General features: G+C 49.3%; 1 protein-coding gene and 1 long non-coding RNA gene across 3 annotated transcripts in view; one reads left to right on the forward strand and one right to left on the reverse strand.

Annotated features, from left to right (window-relative positions):
• LOC105693638 (transcriptional activator cubitus interruptus) overlaps positions 1-24,364 on the forward strand; it is a 44,461-nt gene that overhangs the window by 2,303 nt on the left and 17,794 nt on the right. The window contains exons 1-2 of one of the 2 annotated variants that reach the window (XM_048656646.1): positions 7,823-7,894; positions 8,203-8,435. The exons of the other annotated variant lie outside the window; for it this stretch is intronic. Of the exons in view, the coding sequence (XP_048512603.1) occupies positions 7,838-7,894; positions 8,203-8,435 (290 nt within the window). The 5' untranslated portion in view covers positions 7,823-7,837. Of the gene's footprint in view, positions 1-7,822; positions 7,895-8,202; positions 8,436-24,364 lie in introns of those variants that run through there. 2 annotated transcript variants of the gene reach the window in all.
• LOC125501333 lies at positions 6,917-15,514 on the reverse strand. Its single transcript, XR_007278864.1, has 3 exons — positions 12,590-15,514; positions 11,918-12,074; positions 6,917-7,763 (listed from the first exon to the last, which is right to left on the reverse strand). It is a non-coding gene; the product is annotated as an uncharacterized LOC125501333 (long non-coding RNA).

Consider the following 24,364-nt stretch of genomic DNA (forward strand, 5'->3'; position numbering starts at 1 on the left):
ATCCCTCACAGATTGGTAATATCTTCGGCGCGTCGACGTTGCGGCATACATACATTCATCTCGTATACCCAGTGTTTGTCGCATCTCGTCAGTTTCTCTCATCTGTTTAAGTGCGCACGGTTGACCGTTTATTGTATCTCATGTCTTCTCGACTCGCGTGACATTCGATGCCGTCCCTCCGTATATCGTTCCATCATACTCGGTAAATTGTTCAAGTTACTACGGCTACGACTAGGCTGGTGGATTTCTACTTATCCATAATTCAACTTCCGTCACCGTATCTAAAAGCTCAAAGAATATACGAACATCGGATAACTCCTCGCTTTATTACCGCACCGGTTTGATCGACCCTCGTGCTCTTCTTTAGCTTTACCGTACGCGCACCTCACTAATTACGATCGAAACGGTATAATTCCCATAGAGTGTCCACGGGGATTATCGCATTACTTCGTCAGCTTACACGTGCAGTTCGTACGTCGTCATTCGTCACACCCATCGACGATTCCCTTCGGTCGATCCAGACGCGCGTTCCTCGTTCATCCTACGCAGCGGTCACACCTATACTACGGCGAATCGCCGATAGCTTTGCAAGATGAAATTGTACAGTCGACTCGCGTCCGTACGTGTAATCCTGCGGGGAGAGGATGAAGCGAAATGTGGTCGCATTTCGAGAGAAGGAGAGTCGTACACCTATACGGTGCGGATTTGAATACGTCGACGTTTACCACGTGGCGGACACATTGCCGGGCGAAAGCGAACGCTAAACGCTAACTGCAGCGGCGTCGGCCGTCGTGTATTTATACGCACAGTGTCCCTGAATTTCCAGAGGTCTGTTTGCAGCGCGCGGTTAGAGTGACACCCACCCGTAACGGAGTCGAACGCAGCCGCAGCGGCAGCGGTAGGGTTCCTATTTCCGTCCCCTGGATCGGCATCCCCGTCGCGTCGACGACGGCTCGTCGTGTACGGCGTCGTTCATTGTCTCCGAAGTTCAGACGTAGACGTACGTACCTATGAGCCCACCTTACCCTCTTGACGAAAAGAAATTTCCACCGATCCAGTTCTCGATCTCCGAAGTAATGAAAACCGGCTTCCCGTCCCTATATAATCTCCGCATGAGACTTTTGCCACAGGGTGCGGTGCAACCCCCGTGAAATAAAGAACGGAGCGAATAAAGAAACGAGGGGGAAAAACTAATTGTTTGTTTTGCTTGAAGCTTTATGGGATTTTATGTACGCGTGCGATGGAACCCCGCGGTATACACATATCCCATGCGTTCAATGTTGACGTTTACGCTTCGCCTGCACTCTTCAGCCTCCCCTATGTATTTTACACAGTCCGAAGAGACATATCGCCTGTATAATAGTCCTATACGTTTTATGCGGAAGTCGCGTGTCGCGATGGATAGCAAAAAATCGGTAAAGAATGGAAAACAAAAAGAAAGAAAGAAAGAAAGAAAGAAAGAAAAAAAGAACCGCGAAAATCGAACCTCAGTACAGATTGAACTCGTAATTGGTTGAACAAGTTCACGCTTCTAATCTACACGTTATTGTACGTCAGGTGTAATAATACACAGTCGTGAATTATATCAATCCGCGTACCCGCGAAGGGACGTCGGTTTATAATACGTATAAACGCGAGACAAAGACATCGCGCGTCGTCGTGTCACGAAGCTAAGAATTGTGTCTTCATCTTAAACTTACGACGACGTGGCGGCGGTACCTTCAAAGTCACGATTCATTTTAACAGGCGCGTAGGTGTTCTCGGATTTCTCGGACCTCGGAACACGCGGTAATTGTTCCTTCCCCCCCCCCCCTCCCCCTCCCCCCACAAGGCACTTAAAACCACTAACAAAGTCACCCAAACACATTACACGGATGCGAACGTACACCGCAAACTTCCAAACTCCGCTGATATACCTACGTTTAGTGAGAAAAGAAGAAACGCCAAAAAAATATCGTATCGATCGACTAAATTTCAAAATTCACTTTCAATACAGTTCCTCAGAAAAAAAAGACTCCTCTCACTTCAAAAAATTACTATAAAATAAATTTGAAAAGAACTCAAATTTTCAGTCATTTGTTAAGTGAGAAAAAATGTTGAACACAGACCGTTGAAACGGTGTCGTAAGAACGAGCGATACGATACCCCAGTGCGTACTGGATGAGCGAACCAGTCGATGTAAACGTAGTGTCGGCACAACGATATGCCATACGGAAGAGTGTAATACTAGATACGATGCATCCATCAGGGAATGGATACGTAGATGAAATCTGGCTCGGAACACTGGCAGGCAAAGAGCTATAACCGACGATTGATTATCGTTCTCCATAGTTCCATCTCAAATACCTGTTACGTACTCCATTTATTCGCACGCGGTTGATGGATCTCCGATATATAATCCGTACGTACGAGTTGCGACCGGACAACAAGTTACCATGCGTGACAAAAAAATAATTCAGGATCACTACAAGTGTATTTTGCCACCCGCTTACATTCGAAGCGTGATTGCGGTATTCCGTGCACCTGGCATCACCCGCATGAAATTCAGTGATCCGTTGTTTAGGTTTGGGTAAATTCGCTCCGTCGTTCGGAGAAACTTTTTGACCACACGTCATAATTCGAAATAAAGATTTGAAGGAGAGAAAAAGATTTCGTTAGAAGAATGTAAATATACCGCGTTAAAAAATTGTCGACCCCACGACAGCGGTTCAGTAATCCCGAATTTAGAGGCTGCTAAGCGTCCGATGGGTTGAATATAATGGCGAAAACAAATTTTACAGCAGGTAGATGTGTCCGACCACTTTCCCCGCTGTACGCATACCTATATGTATACGCGTAGAGGGCTGGAAAGTCAGAGCAGCAACGGCGGTAGCAGCAGGAATGGCAGGTTGAGGGACGAAGTGCGTATACACATAAAATACACGGGCATACATCGCGTATGAAAAAGAAAAAGAGGTTGTACAAGAAGAACAGGGTGTCCAAACGGACAATAGAGTAGCTAGCTGGTGGTCTAAGAATGCGGATTGCGTGGGTGCTGATGAATCAACGTAATCGGTCTCAATAGAATTTCGCCTCGCGAAGATGTTGCTTTAGGTTTAAGATCACAATTCTAACCGCTCGGTATCACACACATACGTAAATCTCAAGTGCGGCCCGAGAATTCCCCTCACTTTTTTCGCCCAACTTTTTCATTCTCCCTTCATCGAGGGAGTGCCAAAAGAAACAAAAAACTGTAAGACCGTTCGAGATGGATTGGAGAAATTACAAGATTTAGACAGAAGCGAACGAATGTCAACCCCTTCGCTCCGATATTCGAGCGAATCAGAGACTCGCACGGTATGCTCCGTATGGGTGTGTGTGTGTGTGTGTGTGTGTGTGTGTGAGCCGCAATTACGTACGCGGAGCCCCGGGACTAGAGACGGGAAATCGGGTGCGAGACAAACACTATTTTAAAAGGGTGTAACGACGATGACGCGTGCCCCCGTGTACCCTTGGCAAACACTCGAACGACCCTAAGATCGCGTATCCGCGGAGACTTGTTTGGGACCGAAAAGCAACGGCGGCAGTTCGTACGGCGTATGCGTGGACCGCGCGAGAGAGCCCCCGGCTAGACGCCTCGGGCTTCGGGACAGAGCAACGGAGCGGCGTAAACCGAAGAGATTGAGTTACCAAGATAATCGAATGCACGCCCGTAAACAGGGCCGCATCGCGAGAAATTATGGAAGAAATTTTGTCGGGCCCGTTCGTTATCTCTTCGCATGTGCGGCGTAGGGATTCCGATGAATCCTCGAACGTATTCGCGCGTCACGCGTGTTAGACGAACATTAGATACAGCTTTGCAAAGAATTTGCCATTTTTCTTATTTGCCTCGAAAATACACGAATCTCCAAGCAAGTAACGGAGGGGGGTCGAATGCGTCCACGGGTCTTATTATATGGGGCCGACATCCGAAAATTATTAAGCTATATCGTTACTCGTTTTGCAGCTCTGGTTCTCTCCGAATTTCCAATTCTTCAGTTTCGTTGTACCTTTGGGAAAAAAAAGGGAAAAACAAACAGCAAATTGTGTACCGAAAGAACGAAAGCTACATATCTGCGGGGTGATTTTATCAGGAATCTCCATATGTCAGTCTTTTGTTGAAAGTATAAGTAAAGTTTACGTTGTTTTTTTTTCCTCTCTACGTACAGGTATATTATGAATAATATACGCGCGAGCTCACGCATTGTGTCTGACACCCGCATATAATTCTTATCCAGGCGGGTTCCGTCCTCCCGCTGCTCGTATTCCATAGGAGACCTCGCATTGCCGCGCCAGCCCGCGCGCTTTTAAACCCCGATGTTATCCGAACGACTGTTACTTTCCTCCCCGCCTCCGAAAGTGCAGTTTCGTGTACATATGCGCACCCCGCCGTTGCGGGGATTTACTCGGATTCGGATATGGTCTGATTTTGGATTTTCATTTTGTCGAATCTGACATTAACTGAAAATTATATTTTCAAAAGCAAAGCAATCTTCGAGGTGAAGTTTGGAGCGGTAAGTTATTGCACCGACACCCATTTGAATGTTGGAATCGAATGAAGATTGTAAATCAAATTGTCAGGATCCCTGAAGACGTCGACAAACTTTCGTCAAGTTTGAAAAATATTTTGAAAATTTAAAAAAACCCGCCGGATGGAGAATGCAAAAGAGAACAGTGATATCAAGATGCGCAAACGTTCAATGTCGAAAGATACCATACGCCAAACATAAAATGCAAATTGCATTCTCTCAATAGCTGGCGAAGTGTAATGATACGAAATTGAAAAAAAAAAAAACATTGCGGGCGAAAAACATAAACTCATACCAATAAAATCGAATGCGCGCGCGTGTTATCACTCCAAATTCTCTTTACACACATGGACGTCTGCGCATAACGAACAAAAAAAAATCACGGTATTTGCTGCGAGAGATCGAATCTTCGACCGCTACTGCGGATGCGCTGTTGCACGTCGATGAAGAAGAAAAAGGAACGGGGGAAAGGAGAAGAAAATTCCACAAATTCGTTCCCAACATTTTTACAGCTCAGCAAACATTAGGCATCCCGTTTCGCCCCGGTCTGTTCGATCGGCGTGTATATAATGTGGTATATTTATATATCGGTGTGTCTTTTTTCAAAAATCGAGTAGACCTCTCCGAAGCGTTCGCTTTTATAGCCGTCATTATAGCTGTTTTGTCTTTCAAACTCAGGGCACCACCATCGCGGATCTTGACCTTATAAACGCGTATAGTGTGACCCGGGTTATCTGGTCGGTTGCCCCCCGACTTTCGCCACTCGTATCTCACCGCGTATCCGAATGAGAGCCGCTTCTACAGTTTATGAGTTACCTAATGTACGAAACGGTGTTTAGTTTACGAGCTCGCTGCCGCACGTACGCGAATAATTATCAAAAATTTATTCGGCGCCAAATCTATCCATCTATCGCCGATGCGATTTCCCCCCCACGCATACTCACATCGTATACGCGCGCGAAACGCTGAAGCCAACGACGATTATAATACGCGATGTGCGCGGAGGCACGTGAATCCGAGTGTAGCCAGAGGGCTTATTTAAAGCAGTGTACGTCGCGTATGTAAAGGGCCTTGATTTGCAAATGCTTCGCTAATTGCGGCGACCGCGGGTGTCAGAGAGACGAACGCGACGCGACGGCGACGCGATACGAACTTCTCCTCTCTGTTTCGCTATAAAGCTGCACACGTTGATACCGCGAACTCGTACGTACGCACGTACGCCAGAACTTGGACTCGATACGCGTGTGTACGAGAAAGAACGGAATTGAATGGAGACCACTGTTGGTAGATGAGTTCATTGATATCGCTTCTAAACGAATAAATTAAAATAACTCCGCGGAGCGTCCGTTGCCAGCGATATCTCTCGTGCAGCATCATAATACGTCCCGCGAGAGCCGCCGCTCACGTACGCGTATAGGTATACCTACTACATACCATTTTATACGTAGTATGTAACCCATACGCTTGACACAACGGTGTTATGTATATTATCGATGTGCGTGTGTGACGCGTGTGCGTACGTCGTACACATGGGAGACTATTGTGGTGCAGCAGTAGAGTACATATAGATTCGTGTCGGATGTGTGGATAAAAATAGACCTAGACGTAGACTATGTTTATCGGCAAGTGCTAAGAGATTGGAAAAGCCATTCCGCGTCGCAGGTGCCATTCAAAGGTACACGTTATGAATAAAAAAAGATTGAAAAATAAAAGGAAAAAACCACTTATCACACTTTGCAGTTCGCACGTGATTCACGTCCTTGTCGCAATGTATTTTTTTTTTTTACCTCTCTCTCTCTCCGTCTCTCCTTCACTTTATATTCATTTATTACACCGAGTCTGCTGCAGACTACCGAGGAGATACGCGCGTACGTTACAAGGTATATACGATCGTCGTGTTCAATGTATATCAAACGTTTCGACCAAACATTTTATTTTTCATTTTTTCATCCAACTCAATCCGAGGCGAACGATCGTCGCCTCTCGCGCATGGAACGTATATTACAACTCGGCAATGAAAATTTCCTTGGTTACGTATTGGAAAAGTTCAAATTTCTTGTCACGTATTCCTCGAACTACGCAGTCAGCTCTTACATTACGTACAAATACAACAGACGATATCCACTCCGGATACGAAGAAGTCAGGCGCGCTAACCGTGGATCAGCCTGAGATGGGGTTTTCATAATTAATGTTATTCAGCCACATACCTGCGTTTATGCATAAATGACTGCCTACCTATTAATTGGGGGTAAATTGTCCATACGTATACGTCATAGCGCACCGTTCTCTTTGGCGCCCGCCTTTCAAGTCGTGGTAAAATGGGAGGAGGGGGGGGGGGGGGGGGGGGGGGGGGGACTTCGGAAGCCACTGAATGGCAGTCGCGTTGACGGGGCGCACGCGGGTGCAGCGGTAGCGTATAAAGACGAGGAAAACGACGTCGCTGCGACTACAGCTGCCAGTCGACGTAGAATCACCCCGTCCGCCCACTCCGTTGCATAAAACATACAACGGCTGGCATAATTTGACCGAACGAACGAGGCTCGTAGAAATACATGTACACGTATACGTATATGTCTTTTTTATACACGGACATATTAGATCCGAGTCGGTACATATGTATAAATTTAGGTATATAAGTGTACTGTACGTGTGCGTGTACGGTGGATGGGCGAAGGGTGTGGATTCCTTGAACGTGTGGTACGGGATAACGCGTCGGTTACAGCATCTTTCCAAGGTGCGTGTATACGTATACCTACGTGTGGTGTACGTACGAGTATACGGGCGCGTGTATACGGGGTTATATAGCGCTCTCCCGGTGAAGAGTGCCGTCAGAGGCGTTCCTTTTTCCATCCGTCTGTCCGTTCGTTCGTATAATAAAGACGCGTCCCATCTCCGTTTAACCCACATAGACGCGAAGCGATTTCGTAGTACGCCATCTTTGTCCCCTTCCCTCCGCGGCCGCCTCCCCGGCGCGAGCATCTGAGGTATTTTTGAACCGGTCCACGACGGGAGGCTGCAGGGCCGCATCTTTATTCCGCTGCAGCAGATGCAGTTCCATCTCTGTAACTCCGCTGCACACGTACGCACGTTATCTCTTGTTCGAGGGGCTTACCCCCGCGCCGTCGACCAAACTTCAACCGCCGTGCGTTTATGAAATATACTGTACACGTATTATGCTTATTAGGGAGCCACTTTGATTCCAACCCGCGGTGGACCTAGAAAAAACGAATATAATTAGGAACCGAGATGCAACGAGAGAGAAAAAAACATTTAAGAATCATAGGCGATCATGGGAGCAGCACGGGTGTTCGATAATTCATCCAAAGCCGAATGGTTATACCCTAAGGTTGGTCTTGGTCATTTTTCTTCCTCCACCTCCCACCTCCCACCTCCCCTAATTTTTCCATCTTTTCTTCTCATCGTCCGCGTAATCATCGCCTCGGCTCACGGTAATTAAACCCCCTCCCCCCCGCCACCGCTCCCTCGCCGCCCCTCGCCGCTGGCGCACGAATCGTTGAGTTTTCTTTTTTTTTTTCAATTACACTCGTCAATTTGTGTTTTAGGTTAGGTATGTCGCTTGTGTTCGTACGTCTCCGTACGTTCGATGGCTCCCGAGTTTGAGAGTCACTGGGTATAATTATGACATCTAATTAGGTTTTTAGCGGTTGGCGGCCGGTCGGGAGGCCTCCGCATTCAAGGTCTCTTTTCTACGGACCGCGAACCGCGAGTCGCAAGCCTCAGGAGATTCCGGGCGAGTCCTTCTTTGTTTTGTCCCACGTCCTCCTCGTACGGCGTTCTCTCCTACCTCGGCTGCACCCCCTTCGTACTTTACCAGCTCTCTACCGCTTCACTCGGGGATTTCATACACCTATATACAAATACACGAGGTGAGTTTTTTACCGATCTCGCGAGCTTATATGTACCGCCGATTCTGCAGTAGCGGCGATATAATCGCGTACAAGTCTCTAAATAAATGCTATATATTTGTACGTAAAAAACGTGAAATCGCACGTGCGGAAGAACCGCAATCTCATTTTGTGCGATGTTGTATACGTAGTATACGTACAACCTATACCTCTATGTATACGCAATAGATACATAGACGTTTGGAAAATGAAATTATCCGCGCATCTCGAATGGCGGACGATGATTTTGTGAATGTGTATATCATTTTTCATCGCTTTTCAAGACGTTTTTTTATAACGGCATGGATCATCATCGCGGGGTCGAGGAGGTCACACGCCTCTTCAACGCTGTAACATCTCATGGTATTATAGCCGCCGAAGCAATCTATATAGATATATATACGAGAAATTGTAAGTGACGATTGACGAGTTACATACGTATAGCTATGCCTATCGCTCAATCACCGCCGCGCTTTTCTCGATTCTTACCGGCACATGCCGTTACCGATGTCCTCGACGTATCGTGATTCGAGGGTCGAATATACTAGAGAGACACAACCTACGAAAAACAATTTCGAAATGCGATAAAAACGAGAAACTCGCGTGCGAAGAAATATCCACGTTGTTAAAATTGGGGGCGGGTCGAAAATTCGATCGGTGGTGAATCGTTTCAATTTTTCGGGGGTTACGCTCATCCGGTTCTACTTCTCGTCGAATTCATCTGTATATGTATAGCCTCATCCGCCGAAGAAATTGTGTATTACAAGTTGCGTTTTTTGGCGTGGGCGGCCCGCATGTTTTATACGCACACTCGCTCGCTAATGACGTTTTGGCTCGCGGTTCGCTTCTTCCACCGTATAGATGCACGCTGTACGTGTACGATATGTATAGTTATATACTATATCCCTTGTTCCTGCGGTTAACGCTGCAGCCGGTGTGGATTTCCAAACGAATAACGCTCCGATTATATCATCCCGCACATCGAGGTATAATATAATCACTTAATTAGCCACCCCGCATGTACTCCGTTATACCGAGTACGCACACGTACGCTATACATATATGCATACCTTACGGCTTATTCACTCGAAACGGCAAATCGAGATGCGATCACACGGTACATTAAACCTGATCAAAAAAGTACTCGAATTTATGATCCTTCGAGCAGCATAATTACCACAAAAAAGTTTTTTTTTTTTTTTTTTTTTTTTTTTTTTTTTTTTTTTTTTTTTTTTTCTTACAAAAGAAAAAGAGATGACAATAATTTCAGGTCAGGTGTTTGAACTTTTTAAGAGCTGATTTTTCCATATCTCCGACGGAAGCTTTCAAAGAGCTCCAAGTTGAGTTAATTTTTGAGAGCTCGATTATTCGCACCGCAGATTACTGAGATGACGAATAAACTATACGTAACGTGTACGTGCTTGTGCAGGATCGAATGCACGCGTACACGCGATATCGGCGGTGTATGCGGAGCTAGTTACTCACCTGCCTACCTTGCATACCTATACGTACACCTTGTATACAGGTATATACGGCAATGCATACCTATCTCGAATAATATAGCGAGAAAACGTCACGACGGTCCACGTGTTTTGCAAGAATGGCACAGATGAGGGGAGCCTTTGAACTTGGTGCCGTTTCACCGCCGGTTCCTATAACTATAAGTCATTGTACGAATGTATTAATATTGTTTGTTTGCCGTTCGTTATTACGTGCCTATTGTTGTCGAGGTAACCTCCGTCACCCTTACCCCATTATTCTGACTGACTTCAATCGTCGTGCTGCAGTTACGCGTTACTGCACGCTACACACCTGTATGCTCGATCCTCGTCCAAGTGAAACGGTCGCTTTCCTCATTGGATATTATCGTCGTTGGATCGTTACCCTTATTATTATGATTCTTTTTCTGATTTTTCATCGAGAAGATCATCGCAACGGAGATTATCCATTTTTTCGTTCGTTGGAGGAGAGAGGGAGTCGTGATCGAGATTTCTCAAAGAAACGTCGATGATTCGTGCGAGGGACCGGGAACCGGTCGCCCAAAGTCAACCAACTAACAGAGACATTATGAATCTGAATGCTCGGCCCTGCAATTACGTAGCCCGGGATGTAGAGATGCGGTCTTGGCAGGGGTCCTCGCGCCCTGCAGCTCTGAGGAGGAATGAATCCTCGCTGGGTTGGCTTTTAATAATATTCGTCGAGGAGACGCGGATGATCGTTTTTAAAAATCTCGGCTCATTGTCAGCGGCAACACCGGTACCGGCAAAAGTATCGGCTGCTACTATCCGTACGACGCTACGAGTATTCGTATGCGTATACTCGAAGGAAAATTGAAGAGAAAGAAAAAAAAAAGAAGGAAAACAGAAAAAATAGAAAAAAACCACGCACGTTCGAGTATGTAGTGGTAGGTATGGTAGTTCGCCTACACGAAGAGAAATGCTGCTGCTGCTGCTGCAGAGGTTGCCCCGCGGGCACCTGCTCGAATTGAAAACCTCCACGAACGAGACGACGATTGGGATCTGTAACTCGAGACGCGATAGAGCCATAGATCGTTTCTCGACGCCGAGGCGCGCTGCAGCCGTGCAACCGCCACGGAATCCTTCCTAGCCCAGGGACGCATCGTATAATTTTTGCGCCCACTCAAGTGTGTTCCCACGTTACATTTTACAACGAATGAAAAACGGTTATGGGGAACGGAACGTGGGCGTAACCAGGCCTACACCCCTAACGGATTAATCCAGCTTACGCCGTGTTATTCAATAGCACGAAAGTAAATTTTATAAAATAATCCGAGCGAATCTCGACGAAGCTTGCACTTCTTTTCCTCGTGTCGAGCGAATTTTATTGACCAAGGAAGTTAATGGACGGCCATTTATCGTCGAGAATAAAGAGAAAAATTTAACCCTTTGCGTTGTAACCCGACCGAAGATAATGTACTTGTACTCGTACCGTGCAGGCGATGACTTCATTTACTCCCACGCGATGAGTTTCAGTCAATTCCGCAAACGCGTATCATTAGACCGCGAAGATCGTGTAGCCTGAGAGTGCGGGAACAATGAGACGAAATATACCGCTGCTGGTCGAGGAAGATGGGAAGGGAGGAAGATCGGTACTACGTTACAAGTGTAATGACACCAGCTAAGTGTACAACGTATAAGAAGAGATTTCCAAGATTTCGTAATCTAAGAAATTAACCGGACGAAGTTGAATGAGTACCGGTGGCTCCGTGTTATACGTATACGGTAAACTTACATCGCCGGTTCCAGGATTTTTATTCACTCGTTTGAATTTATTTATCTATCTATTTATTTTTCGAGTTTGAACTTCGGGAAATAGAATGATTGAGTGGCTAATTTTTCATGCAAACAGCGGTTATTCATTTATATTTAATCATTCGGTCATTTATTTTCATTTTTCATTTTTTTTATTTTTTTTTTTCTCTTTCTCTTTTCACTCGAACTTACCAAGTTCCTTCTCGGGTGTCGGCGAGCAAGCCAATGCAGTGTCCATGAAATTAACACTGTATGTCCGAGGTGTGACCGGCTGCCGGGTACAATGAGGGATAACAAGTGTGATGCATAAAGTTTACACTTGTAAGCATACGCCTACCCGAAGATGTACCTACAAATTAATATCACAATTGATTTCAACTGAAATAAGATTTACTCGGAAAATTGTCGACTCTTCTAGAAAAAAAACAAACATCTTGACAAACTTTCACCACCTCAGAGGGTCACCAGACATTTTTTTTCTCTCTTTCCTTTTTTTTTTTTTTTTTTCCTCCGATCCTCATCGTACGATAGTTCTCGGATAAGAAACAAAGTCGAGATAACGAGAAAACTCGAAGAATACACGTCATTACGTGGCGTCGTCATTAATAAAGTCGATCCGCATCGTAGTATTTTAAATATACCCGGTAACCTTTTTACTTTCTTTATTTCCTGCGGTGATGGACATTACGTTTCAAGGTTCGTATTATGTACCACTATATAACATAATACTCGGCCGACCGTTTCTCAATAGTGAGATAAAATGTTTCAAAAATAAAAGGATGAGAAGGAGAAGACAGAGAATAAAAAAAAAAAAAAAAAAAAAAAAAACGAGAAGAATAAAGGGTATAACAAAAATATACATACCGCATCGATGAATACAGGCTTTCCCCATACCCTCCCCCCTGCCCTGCCAATCGGTTCCTCGGCCCCACTAAATCTCGGGAGAGGCTTCGACGTCGAAATAATAAACATGTCGGCATGTCTCCCTTGGTCCCTCGCGAGTTGTACGCCGCGTCTGGTCCCAGATCCCCACCTCTTTCTCATGACTTTTTCCCCCTCCCCTTCTCTTCTTCTTCTTCTTCTTCTTCTCCTTCTTCTCCTTCTTCTTCGTCTTCTTTCTTTGGTTTTTTTTGTTTTTTTTTGTTTTTTTTTTTTTTGCTCCTCCGCAGGAACCCTGTACGAACGAACGTATTTGGTACCTCGGAACGTATGGATACGTGTACATGTATATCGATGTAACCATACATTGCACGTGAGGTAGATTGGAATAAGAGAGTGACGGAGAACGAGTGGAAGCGACGCTCTTGGATGGTTATACGTGGTCGCGATAACAGCAGCAGAGCGCTTTGTTCGTACCTCAGTTATTTCGTTGGTCGGTTCATTCGTCGTGAGTTTCCTCACGCGTTGTACGCCGTACGTAAAAGTATGTAGCGCAGGTAAGAAATGGAAAAGTAAGAGGAAAAGGATCGGTCGAAAGGAGAGAGGAGAGTCGTACCTCGGCGGCGCGGCGGGGCCGAGGAAAGATCTTACGCCTACGTGCGCACGGAGGAGAGAGGGTGGCTCTTCAGAGGTTGTCGGGTATCCGACTATCCGAGTTAAGAGAGCGAAGAAGCCCAAACGAGGCTTGCGCTGCTCGCTGCTGCTGCGGAGGAGAGTAGTCCGACTGCGGGGCCCCGACGGGGTGGAACGGGGAAAGGTGGAGATAGTACAAAAACAGGCAGGCGGGCAACCTGGCCCGAGAAACGAGCGACGGACCGCTGTAAAGCCGTCAGACGTTGCCAGGGACGCACCGAGATATCCGAACGGTCCCCGCAGGTGGTACCCGGTGCGCGCGGGGGACAACCACCGACGGGCCGAAATATCGTCGGTACGTAGGTAGCGTTCTAGCCGAGAAAGGAGAGTACGATCGGGAAGTCCAGAAACCGCTTTTTCTTTATCTAAAACGAAAATCCTTACTCTCCGTGGATCGGCTCTCTCCGTATTTTTGCGCGCCCTCGGCTCCGAGTAACCGCCGGAGCGAAGAAGGCCCAGGGTCCGAGTCGACCATTGGAGCACGTGGGGGACGCGGGGGGTTGGGTAGGGAGTAGCGAGGGGGCTAAGGAACTCCGGTCACGCGCAACCGTTGTAATCACGTCAGCGGCGGACCCTGGGCGCTTGATTGGCCCGTCCATCTGGCTTTTCTCTCTCTCTCTCTCTCTCTCTCTCTCTCTCTCTCTCTCTCTCTCTCTCTCTCTCTCTCTCTCCCTCGATCCGCGGTACCCGAGTCTCCCTGCGGCAGCGCGGTCCGAGCGGTCCCCTCGTCGGTCCTTCTCGATCCTTCTTGGGAGCCGTCGCGCACAAATGAGGTTGTCGCGTCAGCGCGTGCGTCCAAGTGAGTCCCTTCGGTACTCGGAGTCCGGGGCGAAGAGCCGGGAACCCGGTGCCCGCGTAGTTGTCCCGCTCTTTTTTGCTCCACGTTTTTCCATTTTTTACTTCAACCCACCCTACCTCCCTCCCTGCCCCCCGCACGTTGATATATAGGTATCGCCGCCTTCCTTTTTCTCAACTTGGACTTTCGCTGCTTCCTCGCGTCTTTATACACACACGATTCTGCACGTTGTTATTATTACCGTATATATACCAGCTACTCGTGTACATCGTAACCCGCTCGCAGAAGCGATTCTCGATTCCCCCCGGCCCGATCCCCCCTTCGTCGCCGCGCGTACACCAAAACTGGGGATCCCATTGTTCTCCAAAACTAAGCCGCGAGCATATCCTTGTATTGTTCGTACGCATCGTTTCGCCTACTATTCGCGCGGACCGCTGTACGTATATATGGGAAACGTTACGCCGCAGTCGTGCCGATACGCATCTCGAATGGTTAGACTCTGGACATTTTACTCCGAATAATCGGGGGTGATTGCTGGCTCGATCTCGTTCGATCCTCGGAGGGTCGACTATTCACCGTGACCGCCCGGCCCTATTCCGTACCGGGACTTTGAGGTTCGGGTTCGGGTTCGGGTTAGGTGAGACCGGGGCGACGCGACGGGGGTAAGAAACCGGTAGTAAAGTTATTCAGCCCCGAGTGCCCGCCCGAGCGATCTCCACGGATAAGCGAGGCAGAGGTGTAACTTACCGGGCCTTATGGGTCTCGCGCGCGGTCTTGTGCACCGCGCGCCACACCGAGTCGAGAGACCCGAGCATTGCTCGGTCACCACCGGTTTATGTATACCGCACGTTTCCATACACATCCCGACGTACCCCCACGATTTCGTGTGGGTCTACAATACGGCTACACATGCGGGTTCCCGCCGGAGCGACGTGAAAACGAACGGTGTGCGGACCTCTATAAATATTGTATACGTACACGCGTGACCAACACAGCGCTCGCAAACCCCCACATGTAACGAGAAGGTCGAAAATATGCCGCCACATGCCCGGCGCGCAGTTCCACGAACACAAAATAGAGACAATGGACTCCCGCGGGCTCGGGGTTAAAGAGCGGTTCGCCGCGTCTCGTGGTGTTCCGGATCGATCTCCGTTCCCCTCTTTCAACTCTCGTACGCGTACGCCCTTACGATCCGATCCCTCGCGGTGATCTCTTATATTTTAGTTCGCTTTTCGCTTTACTTTCCGCTCCGCTCCGTTCCGATTCATCCCATTCCGAACCTGCGCGGTCCTCCGGCACCGGCACCGGCACCGGCAGCACCACCACCACGACCAAAGGATGAAAATTGACCATCTGCCGATATAACGACTTAATTCTCTCCCGGCGAACCGCTCTCGCCCGGAGCGCATCCCTCTCTCGGATTCCTGGAACTCGTCCGGGCCCTCCCCCCTCCCCCCCCCCTCCCTCCCCTCCCCCCCTCATCTTCCTCTCAGTCCCAGCTCCTCCCCCGCGATACATACGTCACGTGTGGATCCGAGACCTACACACTCGATTCCTCATCCTCCGATACCGTCCACTCCGCCCTTCGTGGTCGTCGGTTCACCGTGTATACCGACACGCGTATCTATACGGTATACGCCGGGTCCACTTCGCCAAGTTTTTCGATGTAATTGACTCGCCGTCGACAAGTGGTGGGGAGCGACGACAAAGTGAGAGTTAGGTTGGGACCGGAGCGGACTAGACAAACTGGAAGATCGACTCCCGGTGTGTATGCATGTACTACAAACCTTGCGGAAGTGACGATCGGACGCGAGACGAAGAAGGAGATAGAGCGTTCTTCCGTCCGCGATGACTCAATTATTCATCCCAGTGTAGCGCACCCTCAGCTCTGGAGTAGTAGCGATCGACGGGGACTCCCGCGCGCTCCTGCGACTCGTCGGATCGTACGGCTTTTTTTTTTTTTTTCTCTCAATGTCCCGTCAACGATATTTGCGAGTTACGGAGAAATACGCGCTCGCATTGTTACGCCCCGCGCGGCGCGGCACCTCGCGATATTCTTTCACCGCGAAGGTAACCAGTTTTCCCAGCTCGTTTGTGGTTTATTAGTTTTTGCCGGTTGTCTGCGGCATGCCGTCCACGGGTAACAGTGAAAGACAGGTGGTCCTCGAACCTGCGTCAAGGTTGATCCTCGCTACTCGTTTCCTTCGCGTTCTTCTTCTCTTCGTCTCTTCATTCTACTCTTGGTCGTACTTATTCTCTTGCTCCTGCGGGTCCTTCGGCAGCGACATGAGACGGCGCTCGCGCTCAGTCATCGATTGAGACGTTCCCAGGTTAACACGCTGGACCAGCTCTCGGCAAAACCTGGATACGTCATCTCGATGCCGATACCGTCCGAAACTTGGATCTTTTCGATCTTGAAATAATTCGTCGATTTGTAAGGTTGTCCCTCGGGAGGTGGGCGCGTCGGTTGTTTTTTCTTCGCGACCTTTTGTTTCGGAACTCTTTCATTCTCATCTTCTCATCTCCTCATCTCCTCATCTCCTCTCTTCTTTTTCTTTCTTCTCTTTTTCGTTTTTCCCCTCAGCTAAATATCGCGGCAGTGCCTACGAAACAGCGAATCCCGCCAAGACCCTCCCCGACGCAGAAAAGCAAGACCTCCTCCAAGGTGGTCCCCTACAATTGCAGTATACGAACCTAATAACTCAATTACCCCGACCTTCTTTTCCCCCCTGAATCCCTCGCGTTCGAAGCGCCCGTCCCCCCTCCCTCTTCCATCCCGAGCACATTCAATCCCCTTGTACCCTGACCCCTCCCTCTTCCGTCCACCTTCTCTTCTCCCTCTTTATCCCTCTTTCTCCCGCGATCTTTCTCCTCCACTCTCTGCGCAGCACGATAATTTTCTAGATCAGATTATACGACTGTCCCGGCACCTATTACGCAGGTACTCGGACGGACACGACGGAATCGAAGAAGAAGAAGAAGAGATTATGCAATTTTCATCCGAAGCAGAGCTGCTGGTAAACGAACGACGATATAACCCGCTTGACATTCGTGGCCCGCGTTGCGCCTGCGACGCGTCGATTCGCGTCGGTTTCCCCGCCATCGGAATCGAGGCGGTAGGTATAACTATATGCCAAAAACTCGTCGTTCGTCGATTCCGTCACGGCGGCCGAGCCCGAGCCATTCCGTAGCCGCATCTCTTCTTCGTCGCGCTCGATCGCGGTGACGGCTCTATCGCGTCGGACCCCTCGCGGTCGCTCAGCGCGCCAATCGTCCCGTCCCCCTCCGCACCCAGGAGTAAGACATCCGGGGAGCCGAGGCACCTGCGGCGGCGGCAGCAGCGGCGGCAGCAGGACGGCCGTACCACCGAGTCCGGGAGGGGCGTCTAAACGGGAACCGGGGAATCGGATAACCGGAGAAAAGCGTAACAGCGTGTACCTGCAGATACGGAGTATGAGGTTAGCGCTGCGGCGTCGTCGAGTAGTGGGAGTCCCATCCCGTCCCGAGCGGTCCTCGGCGTCCTCGCCTCCGTAACGGCGTAGCCTCCGCGTATCCGTTGCCGTAGCCCGAGGACGGCTTCGAGTGTGTATCCACCGGTCGTCGTCGGGGCTGCTGTAGGGGCCCCGGACCGACTGGGTGGTCCTACCGCTTCAGTTGTGTTTCGACGCGCCTCGAGCCAACACTGCAAACGCGTACACGTCCCGCGTAGTGCGTTTCTTCAGGTATTACAGTTTATTTCTCGCAAGCTAACAATATCCGTTAAAGAGCAATGTTCCGATCCGAGTACCGAGGAGCGAGGAGCGAGGAGCGAGGGGAGAAAGAGAGAGGAGAACGAACGAAACAAACATACCGTTTAATCGCTTCAGATACCGCAGCGAAGGGGGTTCACGCGTCGTCGACTACCCTTGAATGGAGGAGTCGTCCGCGGTCCCGCGATGACCTCCCGGAGGATCGTGCACCAGGGAAGAAGAAGGGGGAGGAGGTCGTACGTTGTCCGAGTAACGCGCGGTTCCCACCAGACGGGGGAGGGGGAGGGTTAGAGGAGTCCCGGAGAGCAGTCGCAGGACCGATCCGCGGGGGGGGGGGGGGGGGAGGAGGAATACCGAGGTAATGTGAGTCAAGGAGGGAAAAAGGGGCCACTCGGTCGATCGTCGTCGAGGTGTAATCAAATGCGGCAGTTTCGTTCGGAGCCGAACGCCCGGCGTATGCGCTCGTATAGCCCCACGATGCACGCGCTGTATGTATACGGACGCGCCTTTGATAAAGTGGTTAGTGTTAAAGCGTGGATTGCTCGCTGCCGCAATCATACCTGATTGCCCGGACGTGAGTCGTGAGAGAGCGAGCGAGTCATCCCAATCAGCTACGAAGGGGAACGATGGTAAAGCTCCGCCGATGTTTATACCTATACGATCCTCCGACTTGACCGCCGTTGCCCGTGCCGCGGGATCCTGAAACTCCTCGTTCGAGACCGCACGCAAACTATGCATACCCCATTCGATGATAATCGGCGGGCTTATTCATACCGATCGCCTATATTTTTATCCATCCACTCGATGTATCGCGGGAGGTACGCACGCACGCACGCACGAACGTACGACGAAACGAACGGTGAGTCCGGCGGAAGAATAAATAAATTAGAGGAAATTCTTTCTGTAGATTCGACCTGGCATAGGCACCCTTACCGGGATCTCTGACTCTTTCAAGAGTTCCGTAGGGTACCGTATACGGCAGCTCAGGTAGAGGAACGGCTAACGGGCGGACGGAGGAATGATTATTCCGCTCCTTTCCATTCAGCGTTTTTCCTAGTCCGAGGACGCTGAGGAGGTGAGGAGGAGGAGGGGGTGCCCAATTCCTGTCCCTTATTCCTTTCGGATCCTCAATTCCCATGCGGTTAGGTCGGGCGGTAGCGGTGCTGCCCCAAGGAGATATACCGGGACGTGACCGACCGAACGACCGACTAGGCGGGTCGTCGGTTTTTTGAATTCACGAGGCGGACGAGGCGCGGTGAAAAATATCTCTATTATTGTTATGGAGATCCGTTCGTTCGGGCGGCGGCTCCTCGTCGTCGTTTGGAAGTGAGAATCCAAATGGAGGCTAGCCATCACCCGTACGACCCGTACGTACGTACCTTTACCTGAGCCCCACTGGACCCCGGCAATGCTCTCATCTCACGGATTTTCGGTCGAGAAAAACATTTGGAAAAAATATATATTCTCGATCCTTTTGCGCCTCAACCCGTCGTGTCCGTGTACCCCTTTCAAATTATACATAGACATTTATTGAGAGAAGAAAGAAAACGAAGAAGAGTTCGGTAATTCTCGAATAACTCGACCATAAAAATTCTACTCGGTATTACCGCGCGCTAGATCGTAATCAAAACCCGATGTTTTTTTTTTTTTTTTTTTCTCTCTTTTTTTTTTCTCTCTTTTTTAGTATACCCTTTGCCGCATATACCGAGCACCGGATAATACGGTTCACAATATGTATATATATAGCGGGGTATATAAATAATTAAGAGTGTGAAGTGAACCAGCAATAAAAACGACGAGAAGAACATTTTTCGAAGTAAATTCCACCGACGTTTTAAACTTGGTCCATTCAATTCGGATCGTGTAATATCTTACTTCTCGCACGGTAAATCCCCCCTTCCGATATACTTTACAGACAAAGATTACTCGATTTTGTGCTCAATTAAAAACGTATCAATCGACATATCGATTCATTCGAATCCCACGATCCACGCCTACTCGTCCCTGAAATATCTCGAAATCCATACGCTCGAATGCCCCGCACGACCGTCAATTGTCCGAATTCAAAGTCCGGACGGCTCTGGTCGGGCGATTGTTTTTGCCAATTACGCTACACCGACGGGGGTGGTGAAAATTTTCTTCGCGTTTCACTCGAGTCGCAAGGAATAGAGCGCTACGTCGCGATCGTCCGCGAATTTTGAATGGCCCTGTACAGCGTCGGGATTGAATCGGCAGGCGGGGGAATTCCACCAACGCATTCTGGTCGAGTTCAGCATTCATAGACTACTTATGCAAACTTATATCGTTGTAACCAACCACGCATGCCTCGGTACAACTAGAGTGCAGATTTTACGGTGTTGTTATCCGGTAGGCACGCTTCGCGATCCGAGGTCGCATTTCTCTACTATATGCACCCAATGAAACGGTGTAAATCTCACGCTCTCACCTCGCCGCGCATATCGCGGTGCGGCGCGGCGCGCCGTTCCTGCATGCAAATATATTTCCATACGCATTATTGATACAAGTTATGTGATCCGAGAGCGCGCGATGCATATGGTAGAGATGCACCGCTAACGCCGCATCCGAATTTATTGTACAAAATAGGTTATAATGTAGCGGTTATAATCGTTATCGAAGGAAGATCTGCGCGGGTATTCCGTGCGGCAAGAATGTTTTAATCGACCGTATTTGCTTATCGATAATTGTTTCTTGTCAAAGATTATCATTTCATTGGATTTCGTTTCGATAAAATGAGATTCTTTATAGCGAATGAAGGTGCAGGACGTATATATTTACCCACACTGTCGCGACAAGGATGTTTGCGCGTCACGGGTATATAGAGAAATCGAAGCCCGATGGGACGTGGGGAGTCGAGGTAAAAGGACTAATTTAACAGGTTGCGCGTATACGTATATACGTATAACTACATTCGGATGGGCAAAGGATCGCCGCAGGAATGTTAGCCGCGTCGGGTTTCGTCGCGTTCTTATTTAAACGCTACGCGGTGACACGGGGGCAGTCGGCGCACGGACTGCGGGCAATCGGACGGACGTAACGTGGAAGAGAACCAGTTCTCTCGTTTCATTGCGTTCGTTGTCCGATAATGACGCATAGGGTGAGGCGAAGGGGAGGTTGAAAAAGAGAGACCTCGGCGGGAGAAGGAGGAGGAGGGGGACGTGCCTCCCGAGCGGACCGTTCGCAGGATCGCGTTTTGACGCCCGAATGCCCGACGCCTCGGTTCCATACCGGGATCGGTCGAGAGTCTTAACCGCGGCTTTACGCAGAACCGGGCTGTTTGCTCTCCGCTGGATTTTACGGGGCGGACGTTCGAACAATTACTGGTTGTTAAACCACCGTCAGCCGCGCGGTCGACATGCTGCTGCCGGTGGAGCTCCGCCGTACGATGTACGAACAACCGAGCGAAGAAAAGACACACGTAGTGCGTATGGGCGAGATAACCTCTCCGATGATCGTTACCCCGCAGTGCGCTCTCGATCCCCGGCTATTCCGATTTATTCCGTCGCCGATTGCGCCGCGATTATCACGTGCGCTTCGTACGCCCGAAAATGATGCCAAAGTAGCGAAAAACAGGGTGACAAGCGCAGAAAGTTGAAATCTTTTCCGTTCGACGCTCGTGTAAAACGATTTTACAGCTATACGTGCGTATAAAAGTAGGCGGTCGAGCGGGCCCACATAAGACCATATACGGGGGCTAATTGAGAGTCGAGAGATCGAAGAGGTTGATACGGTTCGTATGAAATATGATTAAGAAATTACCGGGCTGGATCTCTTAATTTCCTCGAGACAGCTCGAATTCTTCGCCCCCTCGACCGACCCCCTCCCCCCTCACCCCTCGCCGCTCGGGCGCAACCTTACGAGAGCTCCGGGTTCGTTTGCCGGTACGATATCTCCTTCGAATTTCTATCTCGAGAAAGAAACTTCTCGGACTAAACTGTAACGGCTGTGGCTTCGTGGCGTGGCCGCGCGGTATAACAGCGCGTGCACGCAGCTCGTACACCATCGCGTATAATCGGAGCCTCTCCACCGACAACCGGCAATTATCTTTACTAAACTAGGATCCCCGTGATTACACGGTACGCACACATATCCCCGTTCACCCGGTGCGCGGGGCGCCCGTGGCCCCGGGGCCCCGGGGAAGACCTTATATTCTGCAGCGAAGCATACAAGCGCGCCTATATCCGTGTAACAAAAGTCAAAGTGAATCGCGGGTGAAAAGTTTTCTCGTTAGAAAATTGACGCACCTGAATTGAGAGAAAAGAGAACGCGAAGCCTACGCCTCGCAAAGAGCGCTGGACGGATGAAAAATAATCAGAATCCGTTCGAGGTGGTAGAAAATTTCACCCCTCTGACTCCCGCCGCGGTGCGATCGGGATGAAATTTCTTTTCTCTGTTCTCTTCGGACCGAGGTCAGAATATTTTTCACACCCGTGGCTCTTGCGATCTTTCTTTCTGGTTTTTTTTTTTTTCTCGTGACCGATCCAACGATTTTTACGGCGAGATGCGAAATCGAATGATCCGTAAAGCTCAAAATATTGGCACGTCGAGCGAAACGCTTACGCGTACCTACACACGATCTACGTACCAATAATAATATCGTAAAACAAGCCGGTTGTTTCGCACCGCGAGTCGTCTCGATTGTTTGCCAAACAAACGATCGGTGTTGACCGCTCGAGCGAGCACTTTGTGCCCTCGGGCGTGTGCCTATACCTATACAGCGAGGAATAGCGGCAGCGGTAGCCGCATTGTGCGAGCCGTTCCAAATTGGACAAACATAATTATTACGAGGCCCCTGCACCGCGGTGGCAGTGCGGATTAAAAGATCGCGTCGAAAGACGTCAACCACGCATCGTTGGCTCCATTAGCAAAAGGGTTGTGAAACGTCCGGCGCACCGGTTAACCGCAGAGAAAACATTGAACAATGTAAACGAACGCGACGAAGGGTTGTTCGAAAACTAAAATTAAGAGAAATACTTCGGGGCGTGGAGGCCCTTTTACGGGGACAAAAGGGGCGGGGTTGCGGAATCGGTGGATTGATCGAACCAAAGCCTAGCTCGGATCGTTTGACTGGGACAAAATAATTCGAACGTTAATCGTCCGTGACGCGACTTAGTGTTCTTCGCATTATCGACCGCTCGCTGGTGCTGCCTACCGTATTTTCGGATGAATTTCTTTTTCAACGCGGCACTACGGGGTCGCTTTCAAAATATTAACCGGCTGCTGTCCGCAGGATGTGCAGCGGGCTTTTTTTCACCGTGGTTACGCACACGGCCGATGCCGATGAGGCCGCGGCCAACGCATTATAACGTCGACGTTAACGTCGATTCCTATTTTTCTTTCCTCCTAACGAGCCGCGAAGAATATTTCTAGCGACCGTGAACGCGGTCTGAGGATGGAATATATTTCGAGATACTCGCGTGACACAGTTACGACCGCGGCCATATAACGCGCGCCGTTCGTACGTGCAGCCAAGATCCGAAAGTGGAAGTCGGGGCGAACGTTATACAGGCGACAAAATCGCGTCCGTCATATAAATGTCACCGGATGTCGTCGTCGACGACGATCATCGTCGTGTACGTATAACCGCGACGGAATTACCCCGGTCGGATCGGGAGAGAAAACTATACCCACCACTCCTTGTCTCCTAATATTTATAACTCCGCTCCTAGTTTCTCGGACCTTCGCTCCTCAACCCTTCGGAGCCCCTATCCACTCCCCTATAATTCTCTGGATATCCCCAAGAACATTCCACCGCTGCTGTGGTACGCGAACAATACACGGGACGAACCTTTCTACAAAGGGTGTCTCGAGGAAAATCATTGGTTTTTTTAGATCGGAAACAAGGTGAACGCGACGTCGTCCCTTCGTCGAATCTTTCCTACCCCGAGTGTTTATCCGCGAACGTTTTTTAAACCTTTTCTTTTTTTTTGCGCCCATCCCATGTCGATAACGTTGGAAGGATAAAAATAGTTAATTTTAGGGTCGCGTCTAAACTGATGTTGCTGTAATTTCGAGCGAACACCCTGTAGATATGAGCGTCTGGAGCGGGTCTTACAAAGCAGCGGGCTCCCGAATGTTTCTCAATTAAGGCGTTCAATCGGCCCCGCGGTCTCGCTGTGGGGAATTCTTCTGGGAACCGAACGAACGAACGAACGAACGAACGAACGAACGAAGGAACGAACGAAGGAACGACGACTCCAGCCGCGGAGTGCGGAGCGAGCAGCAGCTTAAAGCCTCGATTGTATAGTCGAGGTGGTGTAAGAGACGCTGCAGAGAGAAGAAGAGAGTAGGATAGATAATAAAAAATGAAAGAAAAGAAATAAGAAAGAAAAAAAGGGAAGAAAAGCGGAGAGCGAGAGGGCGGAGAAGAATATAAGAGAAGAAGAGAAGAGAGGCAAGAGTCGGCTGTCGGCTTGTGAGTCGATGATAATTGAGCGAACGTGACTGGTAATCACCGAGAGCTAGTACCGCGTTTTATCCCGCACATACGCTAAACTATACACC

The sequence above is a fragment of the Athalia rosae genome, chromosome 6 (assembly GCF_917208135.1).
Source record: "Athalia rosae chromosome 6, iyAthRosa1.1, whole genome shotgun sequence".
Taxonomy (NCBI): Eukaryota; Metazoa; Arthropoda; class Insecta; order Hymenoptera; family Athaliidae; genus Athalia; species Athalia rosae.